At 42.5% G+C, this 18,168-nt stretch overlaps 1 protein-coding gene across 4 annotated transcripts in view; it reads right to left on the bottom strand.

The window, feature by feature from the left end:
- gabrb3 (gamma-aminobutyric acid type A receptor subunit beta3) overlaps positions 1-18,168 on the bottom strand; it is a 110,925-nt gene that overhangs the window by 76,719 nt on the left and 16,038 nt on the right. For all 4 annotated transcript variants that reach the window (XM_060826835.1, XM_060826833.1, XM_060826834.1 and 1 more), the window contains exon 2: positions 8,348-8,430. In XM_060826835.1, the coding sequence (XP_060682818.1) occupies positions 8,348-8,430 (83 nt within the window). The remainder of the gene's footprint in view (positions 1-8,347; positions 8,431-18,168) is intronic.

Consider the following 18,168-nt stretch of genomic DNA (forward strand, 5'->3'; position numbering starts at 1 on the left):
CTCGTTAGAACAGGAAAGATATAATGGTAATCTGATATAATCCTTAAGAAATATGAATGAGTTTGGATCAAGTAAATGTGGACATAATGGGCTGAGTTTGAGCTCATTCAAAATCCTGTACAGAGTTAAAATTGTATTCACTTGTAGAAAAGTCCAAACTAGGGGCTGTAAATAACAGATAGCAACAATTTGTTTATCTAGCATAGTCTTCATTACTTTATTCCGTCCAGCCAATCCCTGTGTTATCTGATGGTCTCTGGCATCTATTGCAATGCCCTCTGAAACTGGTAATTTGTGATCCCTTAAAACAGTCCAGGTTAATCCATCCTTTATTTCATTTTAATCCCAGTGAAAACCTTCCTCTCTTGTCTTGTTACATTCTTTGAGGGTTTAGTCAACATGAGCTACTCTCACCTGAGGGAACAAGGCAACACATACGCTATTGGGACTGCACATGTTTGCTCAACTTTAAAGAAATTTCCTTCTCTTATTGTTGAGAGGCCATTGCAATAAAAATTGTGTAGATACCAGAACAGACACGATGGGCTAAATTGCCTCCATCTGCATGTCAGCAGTTCAGTGATTCTGTTAGTGTTAGTATTTTAGGCTTTCCCTTACCCATCCAAGCTAGAACAAACCAACCATGACACAACTTTCTCGTAATCTGACAGCTATTTTTCTGGTTTGTGAAAATTACAAATAAGACTGCATCTTTCCCAAGTCCTTAGATGTAATTGTTTTGTCGGATTCTTTTAAGATGTTATCAACAAGGAAACAATTTCAATCTCAAATTTAACGTGTCAATCATTCCAATCTAAGCGTCTTATTGATCCTCAAGTAGCTCTCTGCACCCTTCTCAGCTGGATGGTGACCCAGCAGCACCTACTTCATTGGCCTGAAGTGGCAGAATGCTGTACCAGCACAGGTTTAGCATCTGATTTCAATCTCAGCAATTAAACTACCAGCTGCTGGGGAAAAATCCACCTATTATAAAATGTTTGTTTCTTTTCCATGTAAAGTTACATTTTGCTGCTTGGTTTAGCAGGTTATGGTTTATTTGATTAGATTAGATTAGATTGCTTACAGTGTGGAAACAGGCCCTTCGGCCCAACAAGTCCACACTGACCCGCTGAAGCGCAATCCACCCAAACCCATTCCCCTACACCTAACACTATGGGCAATTTAGCATGGCCAACTCACCTAACCTCCACATTTTTGGATTGTGGGAGGAAACCGGAGCACCTGGAGGAAACCCACACACTCACAGGGAGAATGTGCAAATTCCACACAGAGTCCCCTGAGGCGGGAATTGAACCCACTGTGCCACCATGCCGCCCCTGGTATTTCTTCCTAGTAACTTCCCTCCTCCATCTCCCTTTTTTGCCTTTGGTGTTGATTCCTTGCGAGAATTGGTTTCTTTCGAGTGGACTTTGAACGATGCAGAGGGCTCTCTTATGTGCCAATTAGTAATGAAAACTGAACAAAGTTAGCCTGCTGGCCCTGAGAGTATAGTTCGAGTCACCAGCTAGCAATTAGGCGCAGGTCCCATAACCAATATCCATCTTCATATTCCGAGGGTGATGAATTGTTAATGGCCCAGCCCCATACACTCTGCAGAAACATTACTGGACTGAATGCTTCAGCAACTCACTGGCTAAACTTGTGGAACTATTGAAGAAGTTGTAGTAAGGAGCTTGTTCTTCGGACTGGATGTAATGGGGTGGTGGAGTCTCTGCTCTTGCATCTAAAATGCCAGTGAGTGAGCACACCACTGCCTGGCAACCACTTAAGAGCTGAATGACAATTAATGACAAGAGGCCAGCAGCTTGCTGGTACTGATAGTGCCACTGAGAGCGGTGGACACTGCCAGTACTGCAGCCAGGTGAACTATGCAGAAGGTGCACTATGCTGAATTCTTTTAATGTGAATACAGGTCATTCTCCTATACACAACAGTTATTTCCCTCTACAACCTTGTGCTATGGAAAGCTGTTATGGAAAATCACACTGTAGCTTTTAGAAAATCGCTATACCCATTCAGTAGAAAATTTGCATTATCCAAACAATGTCCACAATTTGTCAGTCGGGTTAGAGCCAATTTGTGTTGTCAAAATGTACGTTATAGCAGAACAAACTGTACTGGAGGAATGGAAGATCAGGGAATGGAGAGGAGCCTTGGTGATGTTGCACATTGTGAAGGTGGAAGTGGGCTGGAAGCCAGACAGCTGTCATGTTGGGTACTTGGCATGAGGCCTTCCTGCAGTCAGTTCCATCCCAGTGGCAGTGGAATGAGGCACTTAAGTGTGAATGTTTTGTTCACAAAGAGTCTCAATTGATCCGCTGGTAGTGGGAAACCAGGTACCACCACTACTTTTTCCTTTTACCTCCTCTTCTTGGGTGACATTGGCAATGTCTAAGGTGAAAGCTAGCATGGAGACCTGGCCTCAGCGTGGCCGTGAACTCCTGGCCTCAGTGTGGACATGGATTCCAGTCCTCAGCATGACCTCAAACTCCTAGCCTCACCATGGACATGGATTCTCAGCGTCAGCGTGGATATGGATTCCTGGCCTCAGCATGGACATCGACTCCAGGCCTCAGCGTGGTCATGCACACCCAGCCTCAACACGGACATGGTTTCCTGGCCTCAGCGTGGACATTGACTCCTGGCCTCGGGGTGGACATGGACTCCTGGCCTCACCACGGTGATGGTCTCCCGGCTTCAGGGTGGACATGGATTCCTGGCTTCAGCGTGGCCTTGAACTGCTGGCCTCACCATGGACATGGTCTCCCGGCCTGAGGGTGGACATGGACTCCTGGCCTCAGCATGGACATAGATTTCCAGCCTCAGTGTGGACATAGATTTCTGGCCTCAATATGGACATTGACTCCAGACCTCAGGGTGGACATGGATTCCCGGCCTGACCATGCACATGGATTCCCGGCTTCAGTGTGGGCATGGATCCCTGGCCTCAGCATGGACATGGATCCCTGGCCTCAGCATGGACATGGATTCCTGGCCTCAGCATGGACTCGAACGCCCAGCACTCCCAGCCTCGAAGTGAAACTCAGCGCAGTCTGTGTTGGATGGAGCTCTGAACTATTATTTCTCTCCTAAGATGGGCCACAAATGGTAACGTAACCTTTACACTGTGAGTACATGTGACAATAAATCTAATACTAATTGTACTCCTCTTCGCCCCAGCACTGATATCAATGTAGTAGGATGCAGAAGCAGGTAGGTAGGCATCAGGCAGGTTACCCACCCACCCACCTTCAATACGCCTGGCAAGGGAATGTTAAATGCACATCCTGATGTCTGAGTACTTCAATCACATTAATCCTGATGGTAACTTCAGGATTATCTTGAGTCAGCTGAAAGTAAACAGATAATAAAGCCAACCTGAAGACACAGGAGTTTTTTTTGACGCTGTTGGTAACTGAGGGTTAATCTTTGACCAGTGGGCTGGAGTTTGCTGGAATGGGGAATCTTGCAAAATGCTGCACTTGTGAGATTGTGTTCACCTGTCACCGGAGAGTTTAGAAAATATTTACTCTATAAACTGTTGAAGTGTGGGCAGGGTGAGCTGGGGCCTGGGACAAGGAGTATATCAAGGCCCAGTAAGTCAAGGAGCTCAAGGCATTACAGGGCCCACAGTGTTTGGGTTAGAGGTGGTATGGTGGCTCAGTGGTTAGCACTGCTGTCTTACAGTGGCGGGGCCTGGGTTCAATTCCAGCCTCGGGTGACTGTGTGGAGTTTGCACATTGTCCCCGTGTCTGCATGGGTTTCCTTCGGGTGCTCTGGTTTCCTCCCACAATCCAAAGATGTGCAGGTCAGGTGATTTAGCCATGATAAATTGCCCATAGTGTTAGGTACATTAGTCAGAGGGAAATAGACTCTTCGGAGGGTCAGTGTGGACTTGTAGGGCCAAATGGACTGTTTCCACACTAGAGGGAGTCTAATCTAATTTGGAGGCTCGGGATGGGATGGGTGTTTTCAGGCTACAGCTAGGGTTAGACAGGAGTCAGGGCAGAAAGGTGCAGGGCTACAGTGCTCAGCTCAGGGGTGCAGTCACCACGCTCGTCTCAGGAGCTGTGACTCCAGGCCAAGAGCAACACCAGGGCCGATGATTTCTGTCTCAGGTCCTGGCACTGAAGGCAAAAGGGGTATCTGGAAATTTCACGGTCAGCAATCAATTTCCTCTGACACTGAGATTTCATGTTGAGGAAGATACAAATAGTGCACAAGGAATAACAATGGTCATTAAATTAGAATGAAAAGGAGAAATAAAGAGAGAGGAGGGGGAAGTATCAGGAAGAAGGCAGGAAATAAATAAAATGTTAAAATTTAGAAATCTCAAGAAGCAATTTAATAATCATTGGAATGAGATAATTCCATTTTAAATAGTCCCTTGCGAGGTTTGAAAGGTTGTGTGGCATTGATGGAACCTAAATCTATCAAGCAATGGAACCTTACATTGGTAATTATTGTAGTGATTGGAACCATGGTCAGGTGCATCGCATTGACTATGAGATCCTTGACTGGGGCTGTTACCCTGGGCCAGTCAGGGAGTCCAGGTTGACCAATGTAAACAGGAGAGTGTAAAAATAGTATTGTTATTGTTTTGTAATGATTGAAATTGGGATTTGAGGTTCCTCATTTCCCTGAAAACTGGTTGAATAGTAGGGTTTGGGGCTAGGCGTTGCTGCTCCTCTCCCTTGTAAAATTGCTTTTTCTTTGAAAATAGCTGTCAATGTTAATTGTTTCTGAACTGTACTGTGTAATAATAAAAAAAAAGGTGATTTGCAGTGTGGCCGGAGAGTGGAAGGCTGACAACTGGCTCGCAGGAGACCAGCCCGGGGGAGGTCTGGTCAGTATGCAGAATGGCTGGGAGCAGGGTGGTCAATGACCAACCTGGAGGAAGATGGTTCTGGGGAGAGTCGGTCAGCACACAAGGTGGCTGAAGACTGACCTGTAGGAAGGCTAGCCAAGGACGATCTGGTTAGGACATAGTGTGGACCAGTGTAGGGTACCTGAGGACAGCAGGGTGGTGGGAGAGCTGAGTCATGTAATCATCGGTTTTGAGTGTTGCATGTTGTTTTTGGTTATGTTACGTTTGTAAACTGTTTCTTTCCTGCCTGGGTGCAGGCCATGTGTAAAGTGTTTGCAATTATATATTGTGGGCTTTTGCCTGCTGTAAACTTTGAGGTTAGGGGCTGAAATGGACTCTTCTCTGGATTTCTGTCATTGTGGTACCTTTGAAAGGACAGTGACTTGTGTGACAATTTTATATATTTTATAGAGTGTTGCTTGTTTTGTGAGATTTTGGGCACCTTATGATTGTGACCTGATTCCTCTTACGTATTGTTATGATTATATGGTATTTTGTATAACTATGAATAAAATAAAAAAAAATATAAACGGGAGATTCAGAAGGTCTCCTCAGTCCAGGGACTGGCTTTGTGTGGGCTGGTCACAGTGCACCTGTAACTAACGGGTGACTTGGTGACAGATTACTGGCCTCACTGCAGCAATTTCAAATACTGTGCCTTGTTTTCTGCAGTGTGTTTCATCCCCTTTAACAACATTCATGGGACGTTAATGCTTCTTTCCACTCAGTCAAACCTAGCAGCAGAACAGTGCAAGGTTTTCTTAAATCATTTACAGTTGTAGCCCATCCCGAATTCCTCTTGAACAGAGTTGCTTGATTGGCCATTTCAAAAGGCAGGAAAGAGACACATTTGCGTGTCATATTGAAATTAGTCCAGGTAAGGACAAAAGATTTCCTTCTCTGAGGGTCATTAGTGAACCGGATGCATATTTACAACAGTTGCCTTTAGACTCACCTTTTAATCCAACTTTTTTTAAAAAATTAATTCAAATTTTACCATCTGCTTTGGTGGGTTTTGAATCCATATCCCCAAAATGTTAGTCAAGGACTTGGGGTTGCTATCCAATTGGCATTGCCACTGTGTTGCTGACTGTCAATAGACTATTAGGATTTAGATTTATTATCACATGGATATAAAAAACAGTAAAAAGTGTTTCTTTGTGTGTTGAATGCAAAACATCACCATGCTCCGGCGCCATCTTGAAACATTGAATATAATGCAAGATTTAAACAGATAACCAGGAGATTTAGAGTCTCCTCAGTTTAGGGTACTGACTCTGTGCTGGCTGGTGCTACAGTCAGTGTGTAAAACAAAATATATCATGCCAGATTTTATTGCAGTAGATTTCACTCTTTTCTCTTCTTCTTGTTCCTCCTCTGCTGCTCCTCCAGTCACTGCTTGACATCAGCTGGAGTCTCTGAAACAGGCTCCGTGTATCTGTAATGGGGCCTGGGGTCTCAGTTACAGGCCTCTGTTACTGCCACAATAGTGACTGCTACATTTGAGCCAGGGCCTGGGGATGCGTGGGTTCCGTCCCTCCTGTTTCCCACCTGACCGTCCACCAGAGGCTGCTTCCAGTCCCTTTCACCGAGGTTTCCCCCTCCTTCGGGCATCCGGGTCTGGAGCCTCGGCTCAGCCTGTACGTCCAGGGCAGAGGGAGTCAGCCTGGGATCTGTTCCCTCGCTGGGAGACTCTGGGCTGGGTTGGAGATGTGTCTGGCCCACCCTGGCATTGTTGCAGCTGTCGCCGGAGACCTCCTCTTTCATCTGCCGCACTCCAGGCTTTACAGAAAAGAAAAAGGAAAAAAAAAAGAGCGAAAATAAAAAGAGAAAGAAAGCAGATAGGATGGGTGAGTCCTGGGCTCAGCCCTGTTGGTCAGGTTTGGGTTTAACCCAAGGCTTCTTGAAGAAGGATGTTCTTGCAGTGAAAAAATGTTCCTCAGAGTCTTCTTGCAATCTGCTGTACCCAATTCTCATCGTGTTATCCACGTCATCTGCAAAAGGCTCTTTCCACCAGCTCTCCCTCGCAGGCAAATAAAGCAGCAATAGAAATGTACAATATTCTGGGCTAAATACAAACCTGAGGCAATGTCTTTTGAAGTTTCCCCTCTGTGCTTTAAGAAATAGCTGGGAATCAGATCTTGTTGTCAGCTCCCCTCAGTTTAAGAGTAATTGGCATCTGGCTGATTTTAAGTGTCGACGTTATACATTAGGACCCTCCTTTCTCTTCCCCATATTTGTCCCTAGACTTTCAACTCTGAGCTCTTCGAGCAAGATGCTGTCGAATAAAGGTCTCACCGTACAAGACAGAGAGACCGAGAGAGAGAGAGAGAGAGAGAATATACGAGCATATACATTTTAGCAGACGGCATAAGCCATTTCACCCCACAAGCCTGTGCTGCCATTCAATAAGATCATGGTCAACCTAATTATTTAACATTCTCATCTATCCCACATTAACTTTCAAACTTTTGAGTATTTTTAGATGATCAGCGAAGACTCTTCTTTTGAGGAAAATAGTTCATCATCCTCTGGGCAAAAAAAAAAATTACTTATCTCCTTTTCAAATGGGTGACTTCTTATTTTTAATTGGTGACCTTTAATTCTGGAATCTCCCAGAAGAGAAGCCATCATTTCCACCCTGTCAACATCCATCAAGACGTTTTATGGTTCAATCAAGATTCGTTTTCCTCCCTTAAAATCCAGCGATTACAAGCCTAACTTGCAACTCACACAATGTCTCTAGTTCAGCACGAATTCCTGGATTATTTACAACCCAATAATAGCGCGTACATTCAACTCACTATTACTCTCCCAGAAGAATCCAGGCCATTTTTTTTAATGAAAATTTCAAATTTACTGAAGTACCATTCCACCTCTCTCTTTCTCAATCCTCTGCCACCCACTCTTCTTGAGTGAAACATATGCAGCATTCTGGGTTGAAACAATGTACTAAATGGCCCAAGCATTTTGACTAACTACTTGTATTGGGCTGAAAGCCCCTGTTCATGAAGTTGATCTCTGCACAGTCCGGGGGTTGGGGTCTCCCAGGAGCATACAAAGTCATGTGTGATAAAGCAAAGGGAGAGCATCCCAGTGTTTGCTTCATTCAGGCTGAATCTGATTAAAATTTAAGCGTTATTCATCCTGCGTTGTAGATGAGCATCAAACTGCTGCCTAATCAAACCGAAATGATGGTGCATTTAATGCTTTCTGACTCTCAGCTGTAATTTCCCTATGTGGAAATCTACGTAAGCACAAATATTTTTAAAAATTTGAATAAAAGGAAACCTAGCACCTACCTGTTGAAAGATAAAACATTAGATGACATTATGATGGATGTATTTTCTGGGAGCTAGAGACAATGACAGGGATACAGCTGGATGCTTGGTAAGACTAATGCTAGTGGTTGAGGAATTTTATTTTGCTGCGGGGCCAGTTTCTCTTGAGAATACTCACAGCTTTCTATTTCCAGCGTGCAGTTTTGTTCATCCAGTGGGTATCTCCGCAGATCCATCATACATGCAGCTGTTGTTGTGATTCTGTATCAAAGCAAAGAAAGGAAAGGGTCACCATGGTAGCAGCTTTTTAATTCCCCAATCACTGCGCCCATGTCTCTGTTAACAAGGCACGGTAATAATTCGACTGAATCCTGGTCATTGCACCTCTGAGCCTTGTTCCCCACTGAGCTCCCAAGAAGCTTTAACATGCTCTTCCACCTCCTGGTACTCTCTGTTGAAATCAGCTTAACAACAACTTGCATTTAAATAGTGCCTTTTGCCTGGTTTAAAAAAATCTGAGTGCTTCACAGGAGCTGTAGCAAACAAAGTGTGAAACTGAGACAGGCAGCTGATTAAAATTTGATCAAAGAAGTAGTATTCAAAGACAATCTTAAATAACGGGAGAGAGATTTAGGAAGGAAATTCCAGAGCTTGAGGTCTAGGCAGCTAAAGACTCAGCCATCAATTGTTGCTTGATTAAAATTGGACAATTGCAATTGTTCAGAATTGGAGGAATGTAGATATTTGGGGCTATAAGGAATAGGAACAGAAGAAGACAATCCAGTCCCTTGACCCTGCTCTGCCAATCAATACTGCCTCAGCTGATCCTCGGTCACAACTTTCCAGCCCGTTCCTGATATCCTATGATTCCTGGAGACTCAACAAAGTGCATCCATCCCAGCCTTAAATATACCAAACAATGGAATATCTACAAAGATTCACAGTACTTTTAATGAAGACATTTCTTCTCTTGCTGGCCCCGCAGACTGACACTGTGCTCTTGCGTTTGAGATTTCCCCTGACAGGGATCCTGTTTCAAGTCAAGGTAGGTGAAGGTGTTTTGATTTTTGGCTCAATGTCTCCCATTGCTATCCTCGTGCAGCAGTTTATATTTTTCAAGTTACCAACTCCCTCAAGATGGCAGCAAGGAAAACCTCAGATAAGTTTTTTTATATCCACAAGGCATCACATCTGTTGTGTTTTCATTTTACAAACAAAACAGGAGATTTGCGATTCCTACCAATTTGGTGAATCATTTAGAGATCACAGTGACCCTGAATCATGAAAGAAATGATTCACCAAGTTAGATAGTTGTCAGGTGTCCAGTTACGGTGCTCAGCACTTTTTGATAGATGGGCCTTTAAACCTACAAGTATATTGTTTCGTCAAAGATGGGAGTAGGAGATTTCTTAAATACATTTAGCTTCACCTTCATTGCTTTTAAGAACTCACTTTGCGGTCTCGTTGTCAATCGTGTCTAATGGATGAATAGACTGTTTCCAGTATAAGAACTTATTAAGAGTAACAAAGCTGATATGATTCAATCATGTTTAACAGCAATATGTACAGGGTGGTGAAAAATCTAGTGAAAATGACTAATTCATCCTTCTGAAATTATTTGAGTTGTTTCAAAATCTCCAGTTAGAGCAAAAACAGGTCAGTTTTCCATTTCATAAAGGACAAACCATTTTTAGACAGTGGCATTATGGGTGACATGGTGGCTCAGTGGTTAGCACTGCTACTTCACAATGCCTGGGACCAAGGTTCAATCCCAGCCTTGAGTGAATGTCTGCATTTGCACAATCTCCCTGTGTTGGCTTGGGTATCCTCCAGATGCTCTGGCTTCCTCCCACAGTCCAAAGATGTGCATGTTTGGTGGATTGGCTGCATATACTATCCAGGGATTTGTGGGCTCGGTGAATAAGACTTAAGAAATGCAGGCTTATGGGAATAGCATGGGGCTAGATGGGATGGTATTTGGATGGTCAGTGTGGGCTTGATGAGCCAAATGGCCTGCTTCCAAGCTATTGGGATTACTCTGTTCTAACTCATTCTTGGATTCAGGATTATCCTCATACACAGTCAAGTCTTCACCATTTGAAATTCCAGTCCTGGGGATGGAGATTGACTAGACTTTACAACTTGTAACTGCCACAATTTGCCTCAAGCTAACCTTTCATCTTGTGGTGAAGCAGCCAAAGTTGAATTTTCCTCCCTAAGCCAAAGGCTCCAGTCCCTTATCAACCTTGTCAACCTCGTACACAAAAGCTGGATATATCAGCTATCCTTGGTATTTGTCTTCTTCAAGAAAAATGGGAAGTTTAGTGGCTGGTAAAATTCTTCTTCTGCCTTTAAATCACAATTTTCTCCAAAATGTATGATTATTCCTGCACTGTTGAAAACCTTAACATTTCCAGATTCCATCATCATCAATCCCCACCATGGCTCTCCCCTCCCAGTAAAAAATGAGGTCTGCAGATGCTGGAGATCACAGCTGCAAATGTGTTGCTGGTCAAAGCACAGCAGGCCAGGCAGCATCTCAGGAATAGAGAATTCGACGTTTCGAGCATAAGCCCTTCATCAGGAATAAGAGAGAGAGAGCCAAGCAGGCTAAGATAAAAGGTAGGGAGGAGGGACTAGGGGGAGGGGCGATGGAGGTGGGATAGGGGCTAAGATAAAAGGTAGGGAGGAGGGACTAGGGGGAGGGGCGATGGAGGTGGGATAGGGGCTAAGATAAAAGGCTACTCACTGTTCCTGCTGGCTAGTACACTGTGAGTTTCACCATGCTGAAGAATAAGGGAGGAAAAACTAATAGCCATTTTGTAAGGAGGTGATAGCATAATGGTAATGTCGCTACTTAACTCTGTGGTCTGCCTGCATTATTCTCAGGACAAGGCTTTTCACTGTGCCTCCGTACATGTGACAATAGATTCAATTTAATTCAATTCAATTCATTGGACTGGTAACACAGAGTCCCAGTCTAATGAGCTGAGGATGTGGGTTATAATCTCACTAGGGCAGATGGTGAAATTTGATCTCAGTTAAAAATCTGGAGCAAAATGCTAGTCTAATGGCAACCATTTGACCACTTAAAAACCCATCTGGTTCACTAATGTCCTTTCTTACCTGGTCGGGCCTACATGTGGTTCTAGACTCACAGTAGTTACTCCGTTATTTATCCTACTGGTTACACACTCAAAACAAAACTCCAATATGTTTGTCAATCAATATTTTTAGATTGTAAAACCATGTTGACTCCTTTTGATTTTCTATGGCTTTCTTAATATAAATAGCCAATTGATAGTACAAAACATGAGTATTACTGAAAAAGAAGACACATTTTATCAAAGCTTTTGTCTTGCACACATCAGGACAATTTGCAAGAATAAATAAGGGGAAAGCCAAAATTTAGTAGAAATGAGTTTATGACAAAAACTTCCATGAGTATGTATTTTCTTAACAATACTCTACTTTCTTAATAGTCGTGCTGATAACTATCAGGATATCGGTCTGTAGTTTTCTTTCTCACTCACTCCCATCCAGAATGGCAGATTTCCAAAGATGTGCATACTAGGTTGATTAGCCATGCTAAATTTCCCAGTGTCCAGGGATATGCAGGGTAAATGGATTAGCCATGGGAAGTGCAGGGTTACAGAGATAGGATGGAAGTGGTAGGTCTGGGTGTGATGTTCTTCAGCTGGTTGTTATGGACTCAATGGGCTGAATGGTCTGCTTGCACATTGTAGGATTCCACAACACCATTTTCTAATGGTTGTGTAAGGTCGTGATTCCAATTTAGCACAGCCATCACCTCCCTGATATTGCAAAATATTTTAAATATTTTCAGTGATTAAGCCTCCTAAACTCTCTGGAGCAGCGAATTCCTGACATTCAATATCCTCTGAAAGAAGAACTTCTCTGCATCTCAGTTTTAAATGAGTACCCCATATTCTGTAACTATGTCCCCAACTTTGAAGTTCCCCTTCTCGTGGAAAGATCTTCTCAACCTCTACCCTGTCGAGCCCCTTCAGAAGCTTGAATGTTTTGATAAGATCATCGCTCATTCTTCTAAATACTAATGAATAAAGATCTCACTTGTTTCACTGTTCTTGAAATACTGACTCCTTCATCTCGGGAATCAGCCTAGTAAATCTCTCTTGAACTTTCTCCAATGCCCGTATATTCTTTTTTTTAAATGCAGGGACCGAAACTATACACAGTACTCCAGATGCAACTTCATCATCCTGTACAGTTGTAAGAAGACATTTCTATTTTTAAACTCCATCCCCTTGCAAGAAAGGCCAAAAGTCAATTTGCCTTCTTAATTACTCACTGCATCTGCATGCTAATGTTTGTGCATTCAAGATAAGAACACGCTGTACTTCACTTTTTTTGGAGTCTCTCTTCATTTACATAATAATCTGCCTTTTGAATTTTCTTATTAGAGTGTGTGACCTCACACTTGCCTACATACTTTACTCCGAATGACACACTGACAGCATTTGCTCAAATGAAATATTACAGTCCATACTCAGTGACATCCTTATTCTGTAGAAAACGGGTACATGGATCAATTCATTTCAAATGAAATATGAGTTTGTAAACACTCAGGGCTGAAACTGTAGCTGCTGTGACTTTTACTGGAGGCAAAGAAAAATGTTAAAGAAAGGTGTACTGGAGACAGCACAGCATCAGGGTAAATCTGTCAATAGGTTGCTCAGGTACAGCACAAGTTTGATTTCTGAAATGGGAGGGATATACTTTCCTTTGAAGGAGAACTGCAATTTCTGGCAATTGAAGTTGTATACAGTGAAGCAAACATGTATAATTTTGGCATTTATAAAAATAAGTACATTAAATATTTATCATAACTTGTAAAAGTCTTTGAAGGCCTAATGCACTGGAGCTCTGAACTTCACATCCTTGACAAATGCTAGCAAGATTAATTAATGGTTGAGACAATGGCAACCAAAGGCAGCAATAGAGTTGTGTGCTTCAGATGTGTATAAGAATGTTCTCCATATAAAGTGGACTGTTTTGCTCAGTTATTGCAGCATGTTGTGACTCCTTCTAGCTGCTTACTGTACCCAAACCTGACGTATAAGTCTGAAAGACGATAGTTTTACATTGGATTTTCGCGAGTGAAACAGGCTATTCACCTCAACTAATCCTTATGATGTTTCTGCTTCTCTTGAGCTATTGCTCATCTATTCTCATTTAAATGTACTGTTTGAACCATCTGTTTCCCTCTCCCTCGTATATATGTCTAGCTTTCTCTTAAATGCATTTACACTTATGTTCAAAATTCTTATCACAATTGGGCAAAGAAATTCCTTCCAAATTCCGTATTTACTCCCTAGTGACTATATTATATTGATGATCACTGCTTATGTTTTCCTCCACATGCTCCCTGACTACTCTACTGAAACCTTCCATAATTTAAAAGACCCCAAATATAGTAGAAGGGCTCATGCCCGAAACGTCGATTCTCCTGCTCCTTGGATGCTGCCTGACCTGCTGCGCTTTTCCAGCAACACATTTTCAGCTCTGATCTCCAGTCCTCACTTTCTCCCCGAATATAGTATCCCAAGCTTACTTTAGGGGAAGACACAGCCTGTCAATCACTTCTTGTATCATTTCTGGTGTCAGCCTCATAAATCTACTGGGCACCCTCTTCAGATTTTCTGTATTTTTTTTTAATATGGTGACCATAACTGCATGCTGTACTCTAAGTGCAGTCTAACTAGGGTTTGATATAAGTTTACTGTAACTTTGCTATTTTGCAGTTCTACCTTGTGGAACTAAAACAGAATGCTTGGGTTCAAATGTGTAAATGATGAGGCAGAGTGGTAGCAAAGAATGGAAGGGCTGAAAGCCAATCCTTTGCTCCAGATCCTGCTGGCTTATAGGTTGCCTGGCTCAGTATTCCCAAAGACCTGTGGGTCAAGAAGCAACTTGCTCGGTGACATAAAGACCCATCGTGACATTCAGCACATGTCACTCGTGTGCTGAGGTGGTTGTGTACTGGTAATGTCACTAGTTTAGTAATCCAGAGTTCCCAGAATCATGTTCTGGGGTTACAGACTCAAATCCCGCCATTGCAGATGGTGAAACGTAACTTCAATAAATATATGCAGCTAAAAGGGTGGCACAGTGGTTAGCACTGCTGCCTCACAGCGCCAGGGACCTGGGTTCAATTCCCGCCTCAGGCGACTGACTGTGTGGAGTTTGCACTTTCTCCCAGTGTCTGCGTGGGTTTCCTCCGGGTGCTCCAGTTTCCTCCCACAGTCCAAAGATGTGCAGGTCAGGTGAATTGGCCATGCTAAATTGTCTGTAGTGTTAGGTAAGGGGTATATGTAGGGGTATGGATGGGTTGCGCTTCGGCGGGTCGGTGTGGACTTGTTGGGCCGAAGGGCCTGTTTCCACACTGTAAGTAATCTAATCTAATAACGGTGATCATATGTCAATTGTTGCAAAAGCTCATCTGATTCACTGGTGCTCACTAGGGAAGGAAATCTGCTGGCCATAGTTGTCTCCAAACTAACCTCAAGGTAACTAGGGATGGGCAATAAATGCTAACTTAGCTAACTTAATTTGATTTTGAATCTTATACTTAAAGCAATGGTACACTGGAGTTTGCCTCCCAATTAGCCAGCATGTGTGTTCCTCAAGTGGAATTGGGAAAACATGTATATGGATAGGAAGCTTACATAACCAAGAACTAATGCTATGGGTTGAATCTTAAGCCTCGCTGCAGTTGTCCCCCTACCTTAATATGATGAAAGCATATCAGGTGGTTCAAACCTGTAGTGACGTCACTGGAGAGACCTATGAGGAAACACTAATGACCATGACAAAGGAGGTCTATTTTTAGATTGAAGGTTTGCTTTAAAATGGTAATAAATATTTAATAACTACATGGTTTTTACATTGTCACAGAGGGAGTACTTTGCATAGAGAGTACTTACCCCTTGAACTTCTATCCATTTTCCATTAAAAGCTTTGATAGACGTCTGCATCTCTTTTACCTCCTCTCCCCTGAAGAGGGCGACTTATCCTTAGTAGTTACATTCACTGTCTCCTGGCCTGAACCTGATGGAGGCTGACATTTTTCACAAACTAGCTTTGGTGATGCCAAGGAACGGGCTATTCAACTGTAGTAGGCAGAAGTGGGTACTGCAGATGCTGGAGATTAGAGTCAAGATTAGAGTGGTGCTGGAAAAGCACAGCAGGTCAGGCAGCATCCGAGGAGCAGGAAAACCTTCAGATGAAGGGCTTTTGCCCAAACCGTCGATTTTCCTGCTCCTCAGATATTCCCTGACCTGCTGTGCTTTTCCAGGATCACTCTAATCTATTTAACTGTAGTGTCTGATTCTGTAATTTGTCAATAGATTCCCATTACACACACCCCAAAACAGCAGGAAGTTTCAAGCTAATCCCACCTGAGGAAGATAGCTGGGAGAGGATTTATGCAACGTCCCCACATTGTTTCTCCATTGAAATCAATGATGAGCAATATTAGCCAGGCTGCACAATAGACATTCCACCCAATCCCATGAGTCAGCAAGTTAGCTTAAAATGATCAAAGATTCTTGCAGCAGGGATCCTGCCAGAATTAGGAACCTTTGCTAATTTCCCCTTTCATACAGCCACAAGACTGACTCTAGTTTTTGATACGTCAGTGTTGCCCATCCAAAGATCAGCAATACCATCTGGGAAATATTTCCTGGGCTGCATTAAAAAGTATGTATAAAAAAGCATGTGATAAAGCCAGATTGGACAGAAAGTGGTAGTAAATAAAGGTTGCATAAAGGAAATAATCTATATAGATAAAAATATTTTAGTTTTATTCTGTATTAGAAAATTCAAGATTAATTACAATTGAGGGCATTAGAATTATTTCCTTTTTATTTCAAAATTGCACCAATATAGGAAACTTCGATTTCTATAACGAGCAAGGGAAAGATGGCTGAAGCAGTCTACAAATTGTATTACTCGTGCTTTGAGTGACAGGAGCAAAACAGCAGTCGCTCATATATTATTCTGATTGGTAAATAATTAAAGAAAAACACATTTGTGTCAAAAATACATGAACATGGATTAAAGCTACATCATGCATAAAAGATGAACACAGCGAGGAAGTCAACTTAAAAAGCAGGTTGTGCAGACGGCATCAATAACACAGTATTCTGCTACACTCGATAAGCACCTTAAACCTAATGGAGGTATTAGTTTGTGCTTTTCTTAAAAATTCAAATAATTAAATAGTGAACACCTAAATATAATTCAGTTGATTATCTGATCGTTGCCATGGATTATTGACCTGCATTATTGTAATATTGTCCAGTTCTTTTATTAAATCCTGACAATAAAGGGATTACCTGCCACAGCATTAAGCTGTGAATATCAGGATATTAATAAAGAAACTGAATGGTGGCATATAAGAGGCAATAGCTCGGTGGCTATCTTAGTGAACTAGTAATTCAAAGATCTGAGAGAATCCAAGCCACTTCCATCTTTGCTACTTACACACAAAACCACAAACAGACAATATATCGGACAGCGCTGTGAAGTAATTGTGTCTGGGTTCCATGGACATATGATTCAAACAATGGTACTCAGGAAAAGTATGTGTAACATTTTCATTACTGGTGAATGATGCAGAATAAAAATACCAATTTTCTGACAAATTTTAAAAATCCAAAGATTTGGGTGACTGCCTTGTTGTTCTGAGCTCAAATCCCAACACAGCAACTGAAGGGGAGGGCTATTATGTTGGAACAAAATGCAAACTTATTAGCTATGATTATGAAAATAATGGATTATTAATGAAACTGGCTGACTCATGCTTTTCAGAGGATGAGATCTGCCATCCTTAACCAGTCTTTCCAACATGTGACACCAATCCCACAGCAATATGGTTGATTTTTAACCACTCCCTGAAATGCCTGAATTGCTGAATTGTACCAAGTTGCTACATAATGCACTGTGAATGTCACATGGACCTCAGGAGTTCCAGAAAGTGGGAGAGTCAACTCTTCCAATTTGGAATGCACAACTAATTCTGACCTTGCTTGGAATGTTCACACTCCAAGAATGAATTTTTAAAAAAATCTAATTTTCGCTTCCACATCTGGGCTGCCACAATTAGCCCATGATTTGGAGATTCAAAAACAGCTGGGCCCTGGGTGGATCTCGATTTCCACTTGTTCCCCAGTGACTTGTCTTCCGGAAAAGTACATCTATAAGAGCTGTCTCAACTTGGGAAATGCTCTAAGGTGTAATTTCTGTTGGGCAGTTCCCTCCCTCTTGAAAGAGGAGGTTTAACAAAATCGCAACAGGTGTTGTTTGAAAGGCAGAGAAAGAGTAATTCAAGGTTAATGTTGGAAATGTCTGGGCCTCCCTTTCCAACAAACACTGAGGCTGCTATGTAAACTCAGCAGGTCTGGCAGCTGGAGAAAGAAACAGAATTAATATTTTGAGACTAGTACAATCCTTCTTTAACACTCCCTTAAATATCAGGCTTAATTGCGTTCAGGAAAACATGATGGGCAGGTGTGAGAAAGTAAGAACTGCAGATGCTGGAGATCAGAATCAAGAGTGTGGTGCTGGAAAAGCACAGCAGGTCAGGCAGCATCCAAAGAGCAGAAAAAAGCAGTACTTCAGGCATAAGCCTGATGAAGGCTTATGCCCGAAACGCGATTCTCCTGCTCCTCAAATGCTGTTTGACCTGCTGTGCTTTTCCATGATGGACAGGTGACCTAACTAATTCAGGGATTAGTCCAAAGGTCACTGTCAATGACTATTTTCCACTCATTTTGCAAGCTCACAGCTGCAGCAATTGGAATGGTAGATGCTGAAGAGTAAAGATTTTCTGCAAAACGTATTGCTATCTCCAGAGTGTGCCACAAACTGCATTTCATTTGGCAGATGCCAGATTGCTTTTGAACAATGAGTGTACTAAATGCAAATCCACAGATTGGGGCACTTCTTGCTGAT

Source organism: Hemiscyllium ocellatum, chromosome 6, assembly GCF_020745735.1.
Source record: "Hemiscyllium ocellatum isolate sHemOce1 chromosome 6, sHemOce1.pat.X.cur, whole genome shotgun sequence".
NCBI lineage: Eukaryota > Metazoa > Chordata > Chondrichthyes > Orectolobiformes > Hemiscylliidae > Hemiscyllium > Hemiscyllium ocellatum.